Source organism: Filicampus tigris, chromosome 1 (assembly GCF_054856515.1).
Source record: "Filicampus tigris isolate MCC_2025a chromosome 1, RoL_Ftig_1.0, whole genome shotgun sequence".
Lineage (NCBI taxonomy): Eukaryota > Metazoa > Chordata > Actinopteri > Syngnathiformes > Syngnathidae > Filicampus > Filicampus tigris.
The window spans coordinates 34,667,210-34,680,109 of NC_141217.1; the positions used below are offsets into that span (position 1 = coordinate 34,667,210).

A 12,900-nucleotide genomic window follows, 5' to 3' on the forward strand; every position below is an offset into this window, starting at 1 on the left:
TTACACCCCTAATTCCTACCATATCATATCTGATGATATCGGTATCGGTTAGCACTCTCGGCCACAATATTGGTGCCCTATCAGAAGTGAAAAAAATTGTATCCGTACACCCCTAGACTAAACCGTCTGGTGGAGACCATAATTATATTTACTGTATATTTTGTACAAACTCCGCAAATAACGTCTTACTAACCTCAGCGATGACACTGAGCAGCAGAACAGCAAATAAGATCAGAGGATGACAGTGGGCGGTAAAATACTTGACATATATGTCCCTGCTGACATTTCCCTCAGCGCGAGACTCCTCCTCAGCAGCGTGTGCACTCTCAACCTGTAAAACACGTCAAGAATAAAAAAATCAGAAGTGAACGCAAACCACCTTCACCGAGGCAACAGGATTAGGATACTATCTTAAACAGCACGCTAGCACAAACGCTAGCAGAATTAAAACAATACGAGCACTTTCACAGCGGTTTTAAGTCATTAAAATGACCTTTTGGCATTTACGCGTGATAATAAATGTTAGCGAATACAGATCAAAGAAGACTACACCAGCTGTTTATGCTACGTTCACACCAAACGCGAATGAAGCGTTCCGAGTCGCTTGATTCGCTCGCGTTTGACCGCGGGAAATTTGAAACCTGAAATGCTGCAGCCGCTCATTCACTCACAGCGGAGAGAGGGGAGGGGCTTCGCATGGCAGAAGACTACGACAGCATTTTTCAACATCGCAATCAAATGGCCGACGCACTATGCTAATGCTAACAATACTGCTGTCTTGGTAAAGTTCAAGAACTGTAAAAAAACAAAAAAAAAAGCCGCCGAGTGAACAGGACGCCATTTGTGTGTGTGATGCAGTATGCCCGATGCTGATTGGCTGTCGCAGAATGCCCGATGCTGATTGGCCGTCTCAGTATCCCCGATGCTGATTGGCTGCCGCGAGGCGGAGCGGCGAAAAAAGTTGACTTGATTGATAAGCGACGAATGGGACGAATGGACGGATTTTCTGTGCTTTGCTCCGCGTCCTACCGCTCCAAACGCATCGTCACTACATCGACTCCAATACAAACGCGCCGCCAGAAACGCATCATTCGCGTTTGGTGTGAACGTAGCATAAGTAGCTGCAGCAGGAAAGTAGCAAAAAACGGACTTTGACTGTTCCATTGCATGAGGTGAATACAAGGTTAGCAAAAAAAAAAAAAACGAAGACATCTCAAATGTGATGGAAAAAAACAAAACAAAAAAAATCTGCAAATAGGTGAATATGCAGGGGTTGAGTGCGTTAGCAAAATATGGAATTCTGCTGCTTACAGGAAGCAGGTCAGGGCCGCTGCCTTCTGGTAGCAGGAGGGTGCTGTGCGAGTACTGCGAACTGTTGGAGTGATTGGTCATCTTGCTAGAGAGTGACTCCTTGTCACAGTTGGCTGACAGATATGGATGTTCCTGCTCCTGCTCTTGGCTTTTTAGCAGGAAGCCCACATCAAGGCCGGAGCTCTGCAACTCGCTGCAGGTTCCCTGGGCCATTATACGACCCTTAAAGTCAGTAAGAAATAGCGAAAAAGAGTCGGTAGTCACTAAAAACTCACAGCAGATTGATGTACAGTGGACCCGGATTTGCATATTTGTGGATCCGTTTTCAATGTTTTTCACTATTTTTTGTATTTATTTTCTGTACATATTAGTTTTTTTTGGTTTGTTTTGTTTTTCTAGTGGTGAGAGTGAGGTATGTGGCAAAGTTTTAAGCAATGACTATAAGAACCCATCGCAGCTCAAATGCTATCTTACAACCAAACACATGGCACTTAAGGACGAACCAGATGGAACTACCCCCCCCTGCCCCCCACAACACACACACATGCACGTACACACGATTCAGTAGTATTTAACTTTTAAAGGGGAAGTCAACCCAAACCTATTTTTTTCAAGAATATGTTCTATGCAAGCCCACTCGTTGAAACAAGGCATTCTGATAAATTTGTGGAAAAGGACTTAATCTCTTGGGGCGGGCATTTTGTCACTTCTGTTGACTGAAAATGACATCACAGTTAATCAGGGCTCAGGTAATGACCATCCACAGTACACCTGTTTTCTGAAGCTGAGCCACGATTGGTTGTTATCTGAGCCCTGAGCATCTCTGATGTCATTTTCAGTCGACAGAAGTGACAAAATGCCCACCCCCTGAGATGGCTAAAAATGGGTGGATTTAGATTTAATTCATATTCTACAAACACAATATTAATCAGAATGCCATGTTTCATTTAGTGGGCCTACATAGAACATATTCTTGAAAAAAAAATGCTTGGGTTGACTTCCACTTTAAGAACGGTTAAGTTTGCAAAACATTCCAATCAAATCACTATTTAATTTTTTTTTCTTTTACTTCATTTAAGCTCAATGTTAATGTTCAAACGGGTTTAAGCCTTTGTTTTTATCCAGTACATTACATTTTTTACTTTTCAAGTAAAACAGTACACTTTCAAAATAAAGTTGAGTTGAATTTAACTTTTCAGTACAACATGTTAGCATTTCATCTTAAAAATGTTTTATTCTTAAGCAATTATGTATGATTTTGATTTAACTGCCATGTGCAATACATTTCAATTAAATCATGATTTAATTTAATTGCAGCAGTTCAAACTTTGACTGGAGCATTTTCACTGGTAAGGCAACAGAATAATAAGAAATGGGCTGGTTGGAGCCCATCATATTTTTATTTTTGCTTCCAAAATCCTTAGTGAAAGCTCCACGGAAATTAAGCGAACATTTTCACCCCTACTTGTGACAATCGAACTGATGACACCAACCTCCTTGACCACCACTATTTGATCGACTGTCGACAGATTCTGAAGTTGATGAGTAACCAGGATGCGACACTTGTTCTTCAGCAGGCCGCAGATGCACCTAGTGAATTGACGAAAAGACTTACACTTAGGCTCAGGACAGAGCTGGGTAAGACAGCATTCAAACGTGTCGCTACCTCTTCATAAACTGGCTTACAAAAAGATCGGAACTTGCCAGAACATATTACTCTGGGAGAATTCAAATCTGTTGTAAATATGAAACAAATGCTGTGACTGCTTCTAAAATGGGCACCAATTTGTTGTTGAAATTATCTTGTACTAATTGATTGTGATTGTATGTGCTGATTGTGTATGACTGTTTTTTTTATTTTAGTAGCGTATATTTATCTTATTTAACCTGGTTAAATAAAAGAAATAATAACAAATAAACACTTCAACGAGACGGACAAAGACCTTTGAAAGACACATTCACATTAATAAGACATCTGCATGAGAAAATAATGTGCTTCCGGTGCCGTGGGAAATGATCTAATTTGTGTGCCTGTGCAGTCTAGCGCCTGGCAACGTAATCATATAGTTACCGGTACTACATTGTAGTACTCTTCCATACCAGTAGGTAGCAGCAGCTAATTGTCAGACAAGCGAATTAGTGAGGCATGTTTATCCAAACTCAATATGAAACATTATAAAATACTTTTTTCTTTGTGTTTATTTAATTCCTATTCATGACGTTATACTATAACGTCATTCTTCAATGTTAAAAAAATGCTTATATAAACAATATAACACTTACATTGTTAAAATAAGCATTTTTTTTTTTTTCACAATTTCAGCTGGTGGTGTGCCGCGGAACTTTTTTTCAATGAAATATATGTGCCTTGACTCGAAAAAGTTTGAAAAACACTGGTCTATACAAGTTAGCGCCCGTTATATTGGAGTCGACCTTTCACATCTTTGCTACATCACAGATTTCTAAGCGTGCACTAAGTCTGAATTTAGAGTTTTAGAGCACTTTCAGGGTATTGTGCCCACACATGCTGGACATGTTATTTTAACGACATTTCCGTCGGTACAGAACGTCAATCGAAATGCTCCATCGTGTCCAACATCAGTGACTTCTGATTCTACAAATGCTCCTTTAGGTGAGTGGAGGAGAAAATATGATATCACCGGGTCATTCCAGAATTAGAGGACATTTTCTGTCTGACCAGTTAGCATAGCAGCTAACACAGCTAGCATGTATGCTTGGGCAAAAACTAGCTAACAAAAATAACATTGATTTGCAACTCTGTTTCTTACAAGCTTGTTACTCTCATCAGAATATATACTAAAGTAAAATTAGTATTCAAACGAAATCTTGAAAACAACAACAAAAAATAACAAAAACAAAAAATAGTCAGTTTTTCAAAAATATTGATCCCTAAATTGTTCTCAAATTCTGGACATAATGCACGATGCAGAATGATGGAGCGACTGACACTCACGCTTCAAAGAGATATTTCCCAACTTCGGCATCCACAGCACTCAGAGGATCATCTAAGAGGTAGATATCCGCTTCCTCATACACCGCTCTGAGAACGCAGACACACACAATTATTCTCAATGAGTATGTTTCATAGAGCAAATACAAGATTTTCCCACCTGGCCAGGTTAATGCGAGCCTTCTGCCCCCCACTGAGGGTGCCTCCCTTGTCCCCGATGAGGGTCAGGTCTCCATCCGGGAGGAGCTCCAGGTCCTGCACTCCAATACAATGAACACAACACAATCTGCAGTGTAAGGCGATGTGATGTCTCAAATAAATGGAACCAAAATTCATTCGAAATGAATTGGTCCCCACCCCGCCCCACCCAGATTAGTCCTTATTAATACAAATGTTCAATTCATTCTTAACGAGCAAAATGTTTGACAATTTCACACCAAAGCTTGAACTCTGAACTGAAAAAAAAATTCAAAAGTACTGACCTAACTTAAGCCGTACAAAAAAGCCTTGTTGAACTTGATTTATTTTGTTAAAACACTCACTATGCTGCTTTTACAATTAAAGGGGGAGTTTGCCATTTTCAAAAGAATTTGTTAAAAAGTCTGACCTGACAGTAGTAGTGCATCAGTAAAAAAATAAATAAATAAATGAATTAAAAAAAAAAAAAAAAAAATCAGAGAAAAAAAAAATCAGCCCAGTCCTTTTCCAATACCAACTTACCTTCTTCAGAGCGCAGGCCTTCAGTACACGCAGGTACTTCTGGGGATCCAGCACTCTCCCGAACAGGATGTTACTGCGGATGGTCCCCGGGAACACCCAAGGCTGCTGGGATGCGTAGTTGACTTGACCTCTGACCGTCATCGTACCGGTGTCCTGAGACAGCTCGCCCAGGATGGCGCTCAGCAAGGACGACTGGCAGAAGGGGAGGTGCGGTAATTACAGGTGATAAATGAAGTCAAATTGGTTAGCGTCTCAAAAAAAAAAAATACTTGGCTCTTCAAATGACAGTAGGCCTGAGTATTCATCAAAAATGAGCAAAGATTTTATTCCTGAAAAGTATATTAAATATTATTGTAAGCCACTGTAATAGCAGTTAAATACAACTAAATGTTTTTATAGTCGGGGAAAAAAAAAATACACTGGCATAAGGAATTTACCACTCCTGTGAATCCAAATAATTTTATTCCGACTGGGGTGTTTATATGGAGCATTTTCATTCCAATTGGTCATTCGGATCCTTTCTAATCGGAATTCCATGTAAACCAGGATAATGAGTCCCACTCCAGCAGGGGTCGGCAACCTTTAACACTCAAAAGAGCCATTTCAACTCGGTTTCCACGGAAACGAAAACACCGGGCACCGCAAACACTTTTTGACATCTGAAATGAAGATGTTAGTCTTTTCGCCGCTAACCGCATCTACAAAGTGCATGATAAAATGAAACGGACTTACTTAACAACATAGGATTGCGGGGCTCTTTTTGCAACGAAGCATCCCATCGATCCATAATCAAACAAACAAGACAATGTAATCCAGCCAATGTAATCCGATTTTCACTTGTTATTAAGGAAAACAAAACACTACTCGACGGTAAATAGGGACGGCCATTACGCCACATGGCTTCTGCGTTCCACAGACGGGGGACACGTCATTATGTCGCACACACCTCGGGAACACGCAAAAAAAAGTTGCGGTTAAGAGCGGCCGTGAAATCGTGCTTTATTTGAGTATTTGCTATTTTTACTGCTTTAAATTGACTAGAATTGCATAATAATTACAGACGAAGTAGGGACGGACCATTAGAAAAAAATGAATTCGATCATATTTGGATTTCCGAGGTTTTCGACCAACAGCGACAATATACCAATTGTATTTTTCACATTTCGAGATCACAATAATCTTACAGTTTACCATTGCAATCAAACAAACGAACACACACGCAGGTAAGATATTTCGTTCAGATATCGTGCAGTTTTGGTGTCACCGGCAGAGCAGGCGTGTCAGCAGGCGGCCACGCGTGCCGGCTGCCTCCTGACACATCAAGTGATGTCAAACGTCTCTGAGGCCGGCGAATGCTGATCACCGAAATTGCACAAGGTCTGAAGTGGAGAAGACATGATACACGTTTTGGAGTCAAATAACATACTGCAACGAATTGGGTTATCCGTGTTGTGGTGACATTTGTGTTTTGCTAAATTGTGTTGTTTCCGCCGGATGGGAGGGGTGTGCGAGTGAGAGAGAGAGAGAGAGAGAGAGGAGTGAGCGGACGGCGAGAAGGACGAGAGATCTGCTGTGTACTTATGACGGAACCGTTGCACAGTAGTTGGCGTCGGCTACGCCTCACAGTAGCCGTGTTGGAATAATAAAAAGGGAGGTAATTAAGCTACGTCGTTGGAAGACGTTACAATACACTTCAATCGGACACTTATGATTCGTTTGCACAAGCCGACCCCTGTACTAGAGGGAGCCAACGTAGCACACTTTGAGAATTCCTGAACAAGTTTTAATCTCACCTTCCCCGACCCCACTGGTCCTATTACAGCCACGAGCTGACGTGACTCCACTGTGAGAGAGATGTTCAGCAGAGACGGTGAATCCAGAAGCTGAAAAGAAGACACAGTTGTGAGTAAAAATGTGCGTACGTTCATCATGGGTGGAATGAGTATAAAACGCACATCTTCAATTATCTTTTCCTTTTTTTTTTTTTAAACAAGAATTAGGAGCACAAGTTTGAATTCAGTTGTTTTTTTCCTTCCCTAATCTACACGGGGTCAAAAGCATACAAGCGAAGAAGACAAATTCAATTACTGTAATTGCAAATTATGCTGTGGATATCCACAACATGCGAGGGAACATAACATTTCCTGAGTAAATGGGCACTGCCGCCCTAAACATTCAGTTGACATTTTCTGTATTCCAACTACTCTATATAATTTGCGCAATAAAATGTGAAATCTGAATGTAGTTTGTGCATGTATTGTCCAAGTATTTATCAGTACGGGAATGGAGTGAAAATGAGAGGAAATGTGAATATTTACGAAGCAAGTCACCCCTAAAATTTTAAGTTAGAGGCCATTGCGCTCCCAGTTAAAAAAAAAAAAAAAAAATGTCCGGAGCCCTGAGTACTAAAGGATCTAAATCTATATGAATAGCTAAATATTAGCCTACAGGTTAACCAAAAACCAATATGGCAATTACACATTTACGGACATCGCATAATCAGTTAAAATTGTGTTAGAGTCAGCGTGCCCTGATCCGAGCAAGCTGGAGAGGATCGGCCCTACAGACAGGGCCAGCCAGGGAGGAGACCAGCCCACATTATGTTTACATTTTGAAAACAGGATAGATGTGAGGGCCGCATGGTAGACCGTGCCCCTTTTCTGCTCTCGCCCGTCTCGGGTGAAAGAAAGATAAAACGAACATGCATTGGTTAAGTAGTTGTTTTGTAGATTGCTAATTGTTCTTATGCCCTCAAGACCTGCAAAGTATTCCAACAGTACCTAGTAGAGGGTGATATTTTTTCAGGAATAGGAGTCAACATTACAATTAATCGCAGGATTGGGAGGCTATAGGATAAAATGTTAATGGGAGCAGATGGGAGGGGGATTATCCAGTAGGAAAAAATTATTCTGCCAGATGTGTAGCCATTTTTAATGTAGCTCACTTCCAAAATGGGAGCGGTACAGGATTTTTTTCTGTGGGAGTGCGCTGGGACGGGAGTGAAAATACACTCCCGTGTCACCCTCTAGTACCTAATTCTTTCACTTAAATATCTTAATAAGTGGTGCTAAAGTGTTAAGAATGTCTTTTTCCTCAAAAAGATCAAGCCTGATTAAAAACACTCATTGGCTTGACCGTATTAATGACGGTAAAAAAGTCCAAGGAATTCAGTCAAGATCTAAAAAGAAGAATTGCAGATTAGGATACACAAAGTTGGAAAAGTTGTCTTTCTGTAATGGCCTTCCGAAAGACATAATCTCAACCCAATAGAACATTTGAGTTCCGTGCTTAAAAGTGTCTGTGCAAGGAAATTAAAAATATTTGAATGTACTCTACCAACTCTGCCAAGAAGAGTGGTCAAATGCAGGAAGGCTAATGCTACATGCTAGCTGGTGGCTACAAAAAGTGAAAGCCAAGTGAAAGTTGCTACATTAGCATTGGTAAGCTACATATTTGAGACGGTTGTAAAAAAAAATGTTGTAAAAATAGTAAACTAAGACAAACATGTTCTTTTTGTAAACCGGAAATCTTCTAACACTGTCCTTCGAACATGATAACTACAACCTCTCCTTGAGCTCACAGAGAGCCGGCAAGGTCACAGGACAAATTTTATCACCGCAATAACGCATTTCAACGCCCTAGCCAACTAGCAACATGCAATTAAACCTTAGCAAATGCAAACCGTTACGCTGCAAAAAAAATGTACTCGTGTCAAGATAGCAATGTGCTCACGAGGGTTGGGCTATCAGTTCTATAAGAATAATCTGTCTTGCTCTTCTTGGTAGGGTCTAAAGGTATGCTAGGAGAGTGTTTTGTGTTGATGCTGGCAAGAGTTGCTTTTTTTTTTTTTTCTCCCTTGGACACTCGTAACTTTTTAGTCTAAAAAATTCTACTGCACCGCACGTACTGTACATTATTGTGGAGTCAAGAAAAGCCACGCTTGTGTGTTACTTCCTGTGATGGAACACATTGAGCCACATTTGATCCACAGAACAACACACAACTTTTAAATGATTCATACCATTGTTTGTCCCCTTTAATACCAGAGAGGCTGTTATCGTTTGACAAGAGTTAACGATTATTAACCTCGGATACCTCGAATGAGCATTTCAGGAAATTTTCTTGAAGGGTTAGCAGACGTAACAAAGTGCAACGTGCACACATTACATTCATATTATTCTCACACATATATTCTCAAATATGGATCAATTGATCTATCTTTGTCAAATAGGACCAGTCATTTAGATTTTTTTTTTTTTATTATTTAGCAAGAAAATTGAGATACGAGTGCTGTAATGTAGCAGTGAAGTAAACTCAAGCCACTTTAGAGGTAAGATCTTAAACCCGAGCCCGAGCCTGACCCGACCCGAAGCCTAAAATGTCAATCATTACGTTCGGGTCGGGCCGGGCTTCTTTCTCCCGATTTGACCTCTAAGCCACTTCACAGCAGCAGCAGTAGCATGGCGTGTATTCTTTAGCCTCTGCAAAGAATGACTAATATTACTGGGGCTGCAACAAAGGATTCATTTGATAATCTATAAATCTGATAATTTTGTCGGTTATGGATGGTCAAAGGTAACAAGTCTGCTTCCCTGGAGGACTATAGAAATCTGACAATATTTATTGTTGAGAGGCTGAAATTCAGAAGATTTGGACAATTTCAAATTAGACAAGGTCTCTAAATGATGAATCGAATATCCAAAAATGATGGATTAGCTTGATAATTGATTAGTTGTTAATCCTTTAATGCTCTCTGAGTTGGAGTCTCATGATAAAATGATGTCAGCCGGACGAATGACGGTTCAACTTCTGGATTTTTGTGTAGTGGTGTATTTGTCCAGAATATTAACGCATGAATTTCAATTAGTTTGGGGTTCGGCCTTAGAGGTTTCACTGAACACAGGGTAGAATTATCACCTTATCCCAGTAGCATGTCAACCTTGTCATCTCGATGCTGTTTGGGTTCTTTTCTTCCAGTGTCAACTTCCTTCTAGTCATTTCATCCAGCAGGAGAAAATTCTACGGGCATTTATAAACAAGAATGAGCAGAAATGTCCCTTTGCCAGCGCTAAAAAAACCAAGTCTGTCAGGATATGCAAAATACAGCAATGGTTCTTCTTATACCTTTTACACCAAGTACCACATTAAAAAAAACTTGAAGGCAAACAGCACTGAAAGTGTAAATGCAACAACATTGTTTTTAAAAGTTAAATACAACTGAACTGTACTTAACAAACTGTACTGTAAATGGATTAAAAACTCAATTTAAACCACTATAACTATGCACAGTTTGAACATTTAATTTAGTGCTTGTGCAGCTTTGAGAATCACTGCAGAACAGAACCGGATCAGAAGCCCACATTTTCTACACTCTTTGTTTTCCACTATTGGGCATACTCTAACATTAGTGCCGCTCGGTTACAAAAAAAAAAATATTAATCATGATTATTTTGGTAATGATTGAAATCACGATTATTCAAACGATCATTTGTTTTTTGGTACAAAACAAGAAAAAGTTTAAACGTAAACAATATCAAGACAAATTTCTTTGAAACGCTATAATTATGTAAGTTTGTTTTGGACCAAACAAAATTTATAAAATTATTAAAAAAAAAAAAAAAAAAGATGATTTCCTAGCGTAAGCATATATATATATATATATATATATATATATATATATATATATATATATATATATATATATATATATATATATATATATATGTATATATATATATCTTCGATTAATTGTACGAATTTCGATTAATTACTACTCTACATGAAGAAAATAATTGGAATTACACATACAGGAAGTGAAATGGGAAGAAAATATGTAATTTGTTCTGCCTTTGCTGCAAAAAACAATTTTCCTATTTCTACAAGATTGTGGAGTGTGGGGGATTTTTGGCGACTGATGTCATACAGGAGCGATGTTCTCAAAACTCAATCAAGTATCGGCTCAAACGTGGTTAGGGTTTATTAACATTTTTTTTTTTTTTTGTTTTAACGTTGTGTCATCATCCCCTGCAGAGGTTGAAAAGTAACAAGCCTATTTTGACTAAGTAAGGAGTAGAAAGTACAGAAATTTGTTTTCGAAAGTAGGGAGCAAAAAAGGTGGTCAGAAATAGTATTCAAGTAATGTACAGATACCTGAAAAGTCTACTTATATGCAGTACAGTAGTACAGCATTGTGTCATGTACTTCCCATCAATGAGAGAATGTGCCTGTGACATAAAAATGAATGTTTTCAAGTGAAAGTCGAAAATGTGAAGTGACAGCGTTACCTTGATCCTGTGAATGCTAACAATGGTCTCTGACAGTTTTTCAACGGCCAGCGGGAAGAACAGCGTGACGGTGAGCTTGATGGTTCCGTACAGGGACACGGTGACGAACACTCGGCTGGCGCTGATGCCGTTGCCCAGCACCGCGTACACCGCGAAGGTGACAAACACCACAATCTTACTGCTGGCGAAGAATGATGCCATGTTGAGTCCTCGCAGGTAGGAGCTCTTCATGATCTGGTTTATTTCCTTTCTGAAGAGACAAGAACAAACACAGGCATTTGAAGCTGCCGCGGCCTTCCACCAGCAGATGAACTTCTACAAGTCAAACAAAACAAGCAGTTCCAATCCGTGGGACATTTATTTATTTGTTTAGTTTACATTCATTCTTTCATTCCCCCCAAGATGAGACTAGCTCATTGAAACTGCTAACTTAAATGATTAAACCTATCTATCTATCTATCTATCTATCTATCTATCTATCTATCTATCTATCTATCTATCTATCTATCTATCTATCTATCTATCTATCCATCCATCCATCCATCCATCCATCCATCTAGCTAGCTGGCTGGCTAGCTAGCTGGCTATCTATCTATCTAGCTAGCTAAAATATTCCCTCTTGTTGTTGTCAGCAGAATTGTTTCCCTGTCCATTATCTTACCTTTGTACACCTTTCAGAAACATCTCTGAATTGAAATGTTTCAGCTGAGAAAACAATACTGTTTTTATTCATTCATTAGAATCTGATGAGGGACGGTGCGGATTCTACACACAGTTATTACACATAGCAAAATAAAAGATTTTTGGATGCGAATGCTTGTCCCTCGGCATTCACTCAATGTACAGTACAATTCATACTCAAAAGCTAGCGTGAGAATGTTGTCTTTCAGTACACCAAAAGTGAAAGTTTTATGAATGTGCTGAGATCTCGAGGGGCTAAAGTCCGAAGTGTAATCCACAACATGCGGGGAAGAAATAACTGGCAACTCAGAGCGAACATCCAACATTTATCAGGGGCAGGAAGTGAAAACAAATCAGATCAATTGAAACTTTCCAAATCCTCTTTCAAGTCTGAACATTGGTTTACATGGCACCAGTACAAAAGGCCTACGGTATGCTATTATGGAATAAAGCACACAGCCAAGAAGATTATTACTGGTTAACACTCAATGGCTAACACATTAAGTACACATGCAAAATCTGATGGAATTCGCGAATGTATCAAAGCACTTTGGATTCAGACAATCCGCTGGGTAGTCATTGAATTATGAAATGTACAGTATGTACACATACTGTACGTATTAGGGGTGTGCAATTCTCCAATAAAAGATGATTGATACGTCTCCCGACACATGGGCTGCAGATAGGGTTCAAGAACAGCATACTGTATTTTCAAGTAGAATGGTTCCATTCAGTGGGGTTACAATTTGATTCGATATGGTACGGCTTCATCTTTTCGTCATGTTAAATACTCTGTAACAACACGTAAAGTGCAAATGTTTGTTTACTTGTCTCCGTGTGCCCTGTGATCGGCTGGCGACTGAGTCACGGTGTACCCCGCCTACTGCCCGGAGACAGTTGGGATAGGGCCCAGCACACCCACCACCCTTGTGC

General features: G+C 39.7%; 1 protein-coding gene across 4 annotated transcripts in view; it reads right to left on the minus strand.

Annotated features, from left to right (window-relative positions):
* LOC147153773 (ATP-binding cassette sub-family C member 4-like) overlaps positions 1 to 12,900 on the minus strand; it is a 51,353-nt gene that overhangs the window by 14,054 nt on the left and 24,399 nt on the right. For 3 of the 4 annotated variants that reach the window (XM_086036076.1, XM_086036079.1, XM_086036086.1), the window contains 9 exons: positions 11,287 to 11,536; positions 9,920 to 10,021; positions 6,796 to 6,885; positions 5,003 to 5,194; positions 4,443 to 4,537; positions 4,286 to 4,372; positions 2,805 to 2,901; positions 1,312 to 1,533; positions 194 to 331 (listed from right to left, as the gene is read on the minus strand). In XM_086036076.1, the coding sequence (XP_085892202.1) occupies positions 194 to 331; positions 1,312 to 1,533; positions 2,805 to 2,901; positions 4,286 to 4,372; positions 4,443 to 4,537; positions 5,003 to 5,194; positions 6,796 to 6,885; positions 9,920 to 10,021; positions 11,287 to 11,536 (1,273 nt within the window). The remainder of the gene's footprint in view (positions 1 to 193; positions 332 to 1,311; positions 1,534 to 2,804; positions 2,902 to 4,285; positions 4,373 to 4,442; positions 4,538 to 5,002; positions 5,195 to 6,795; positions 6,886 to 9,919; positions 10,022 to 11,286; positions 11,537 to 12,900) is intronic. The other variant, XM_086036077.1, reaches the window with a different exon arrangement.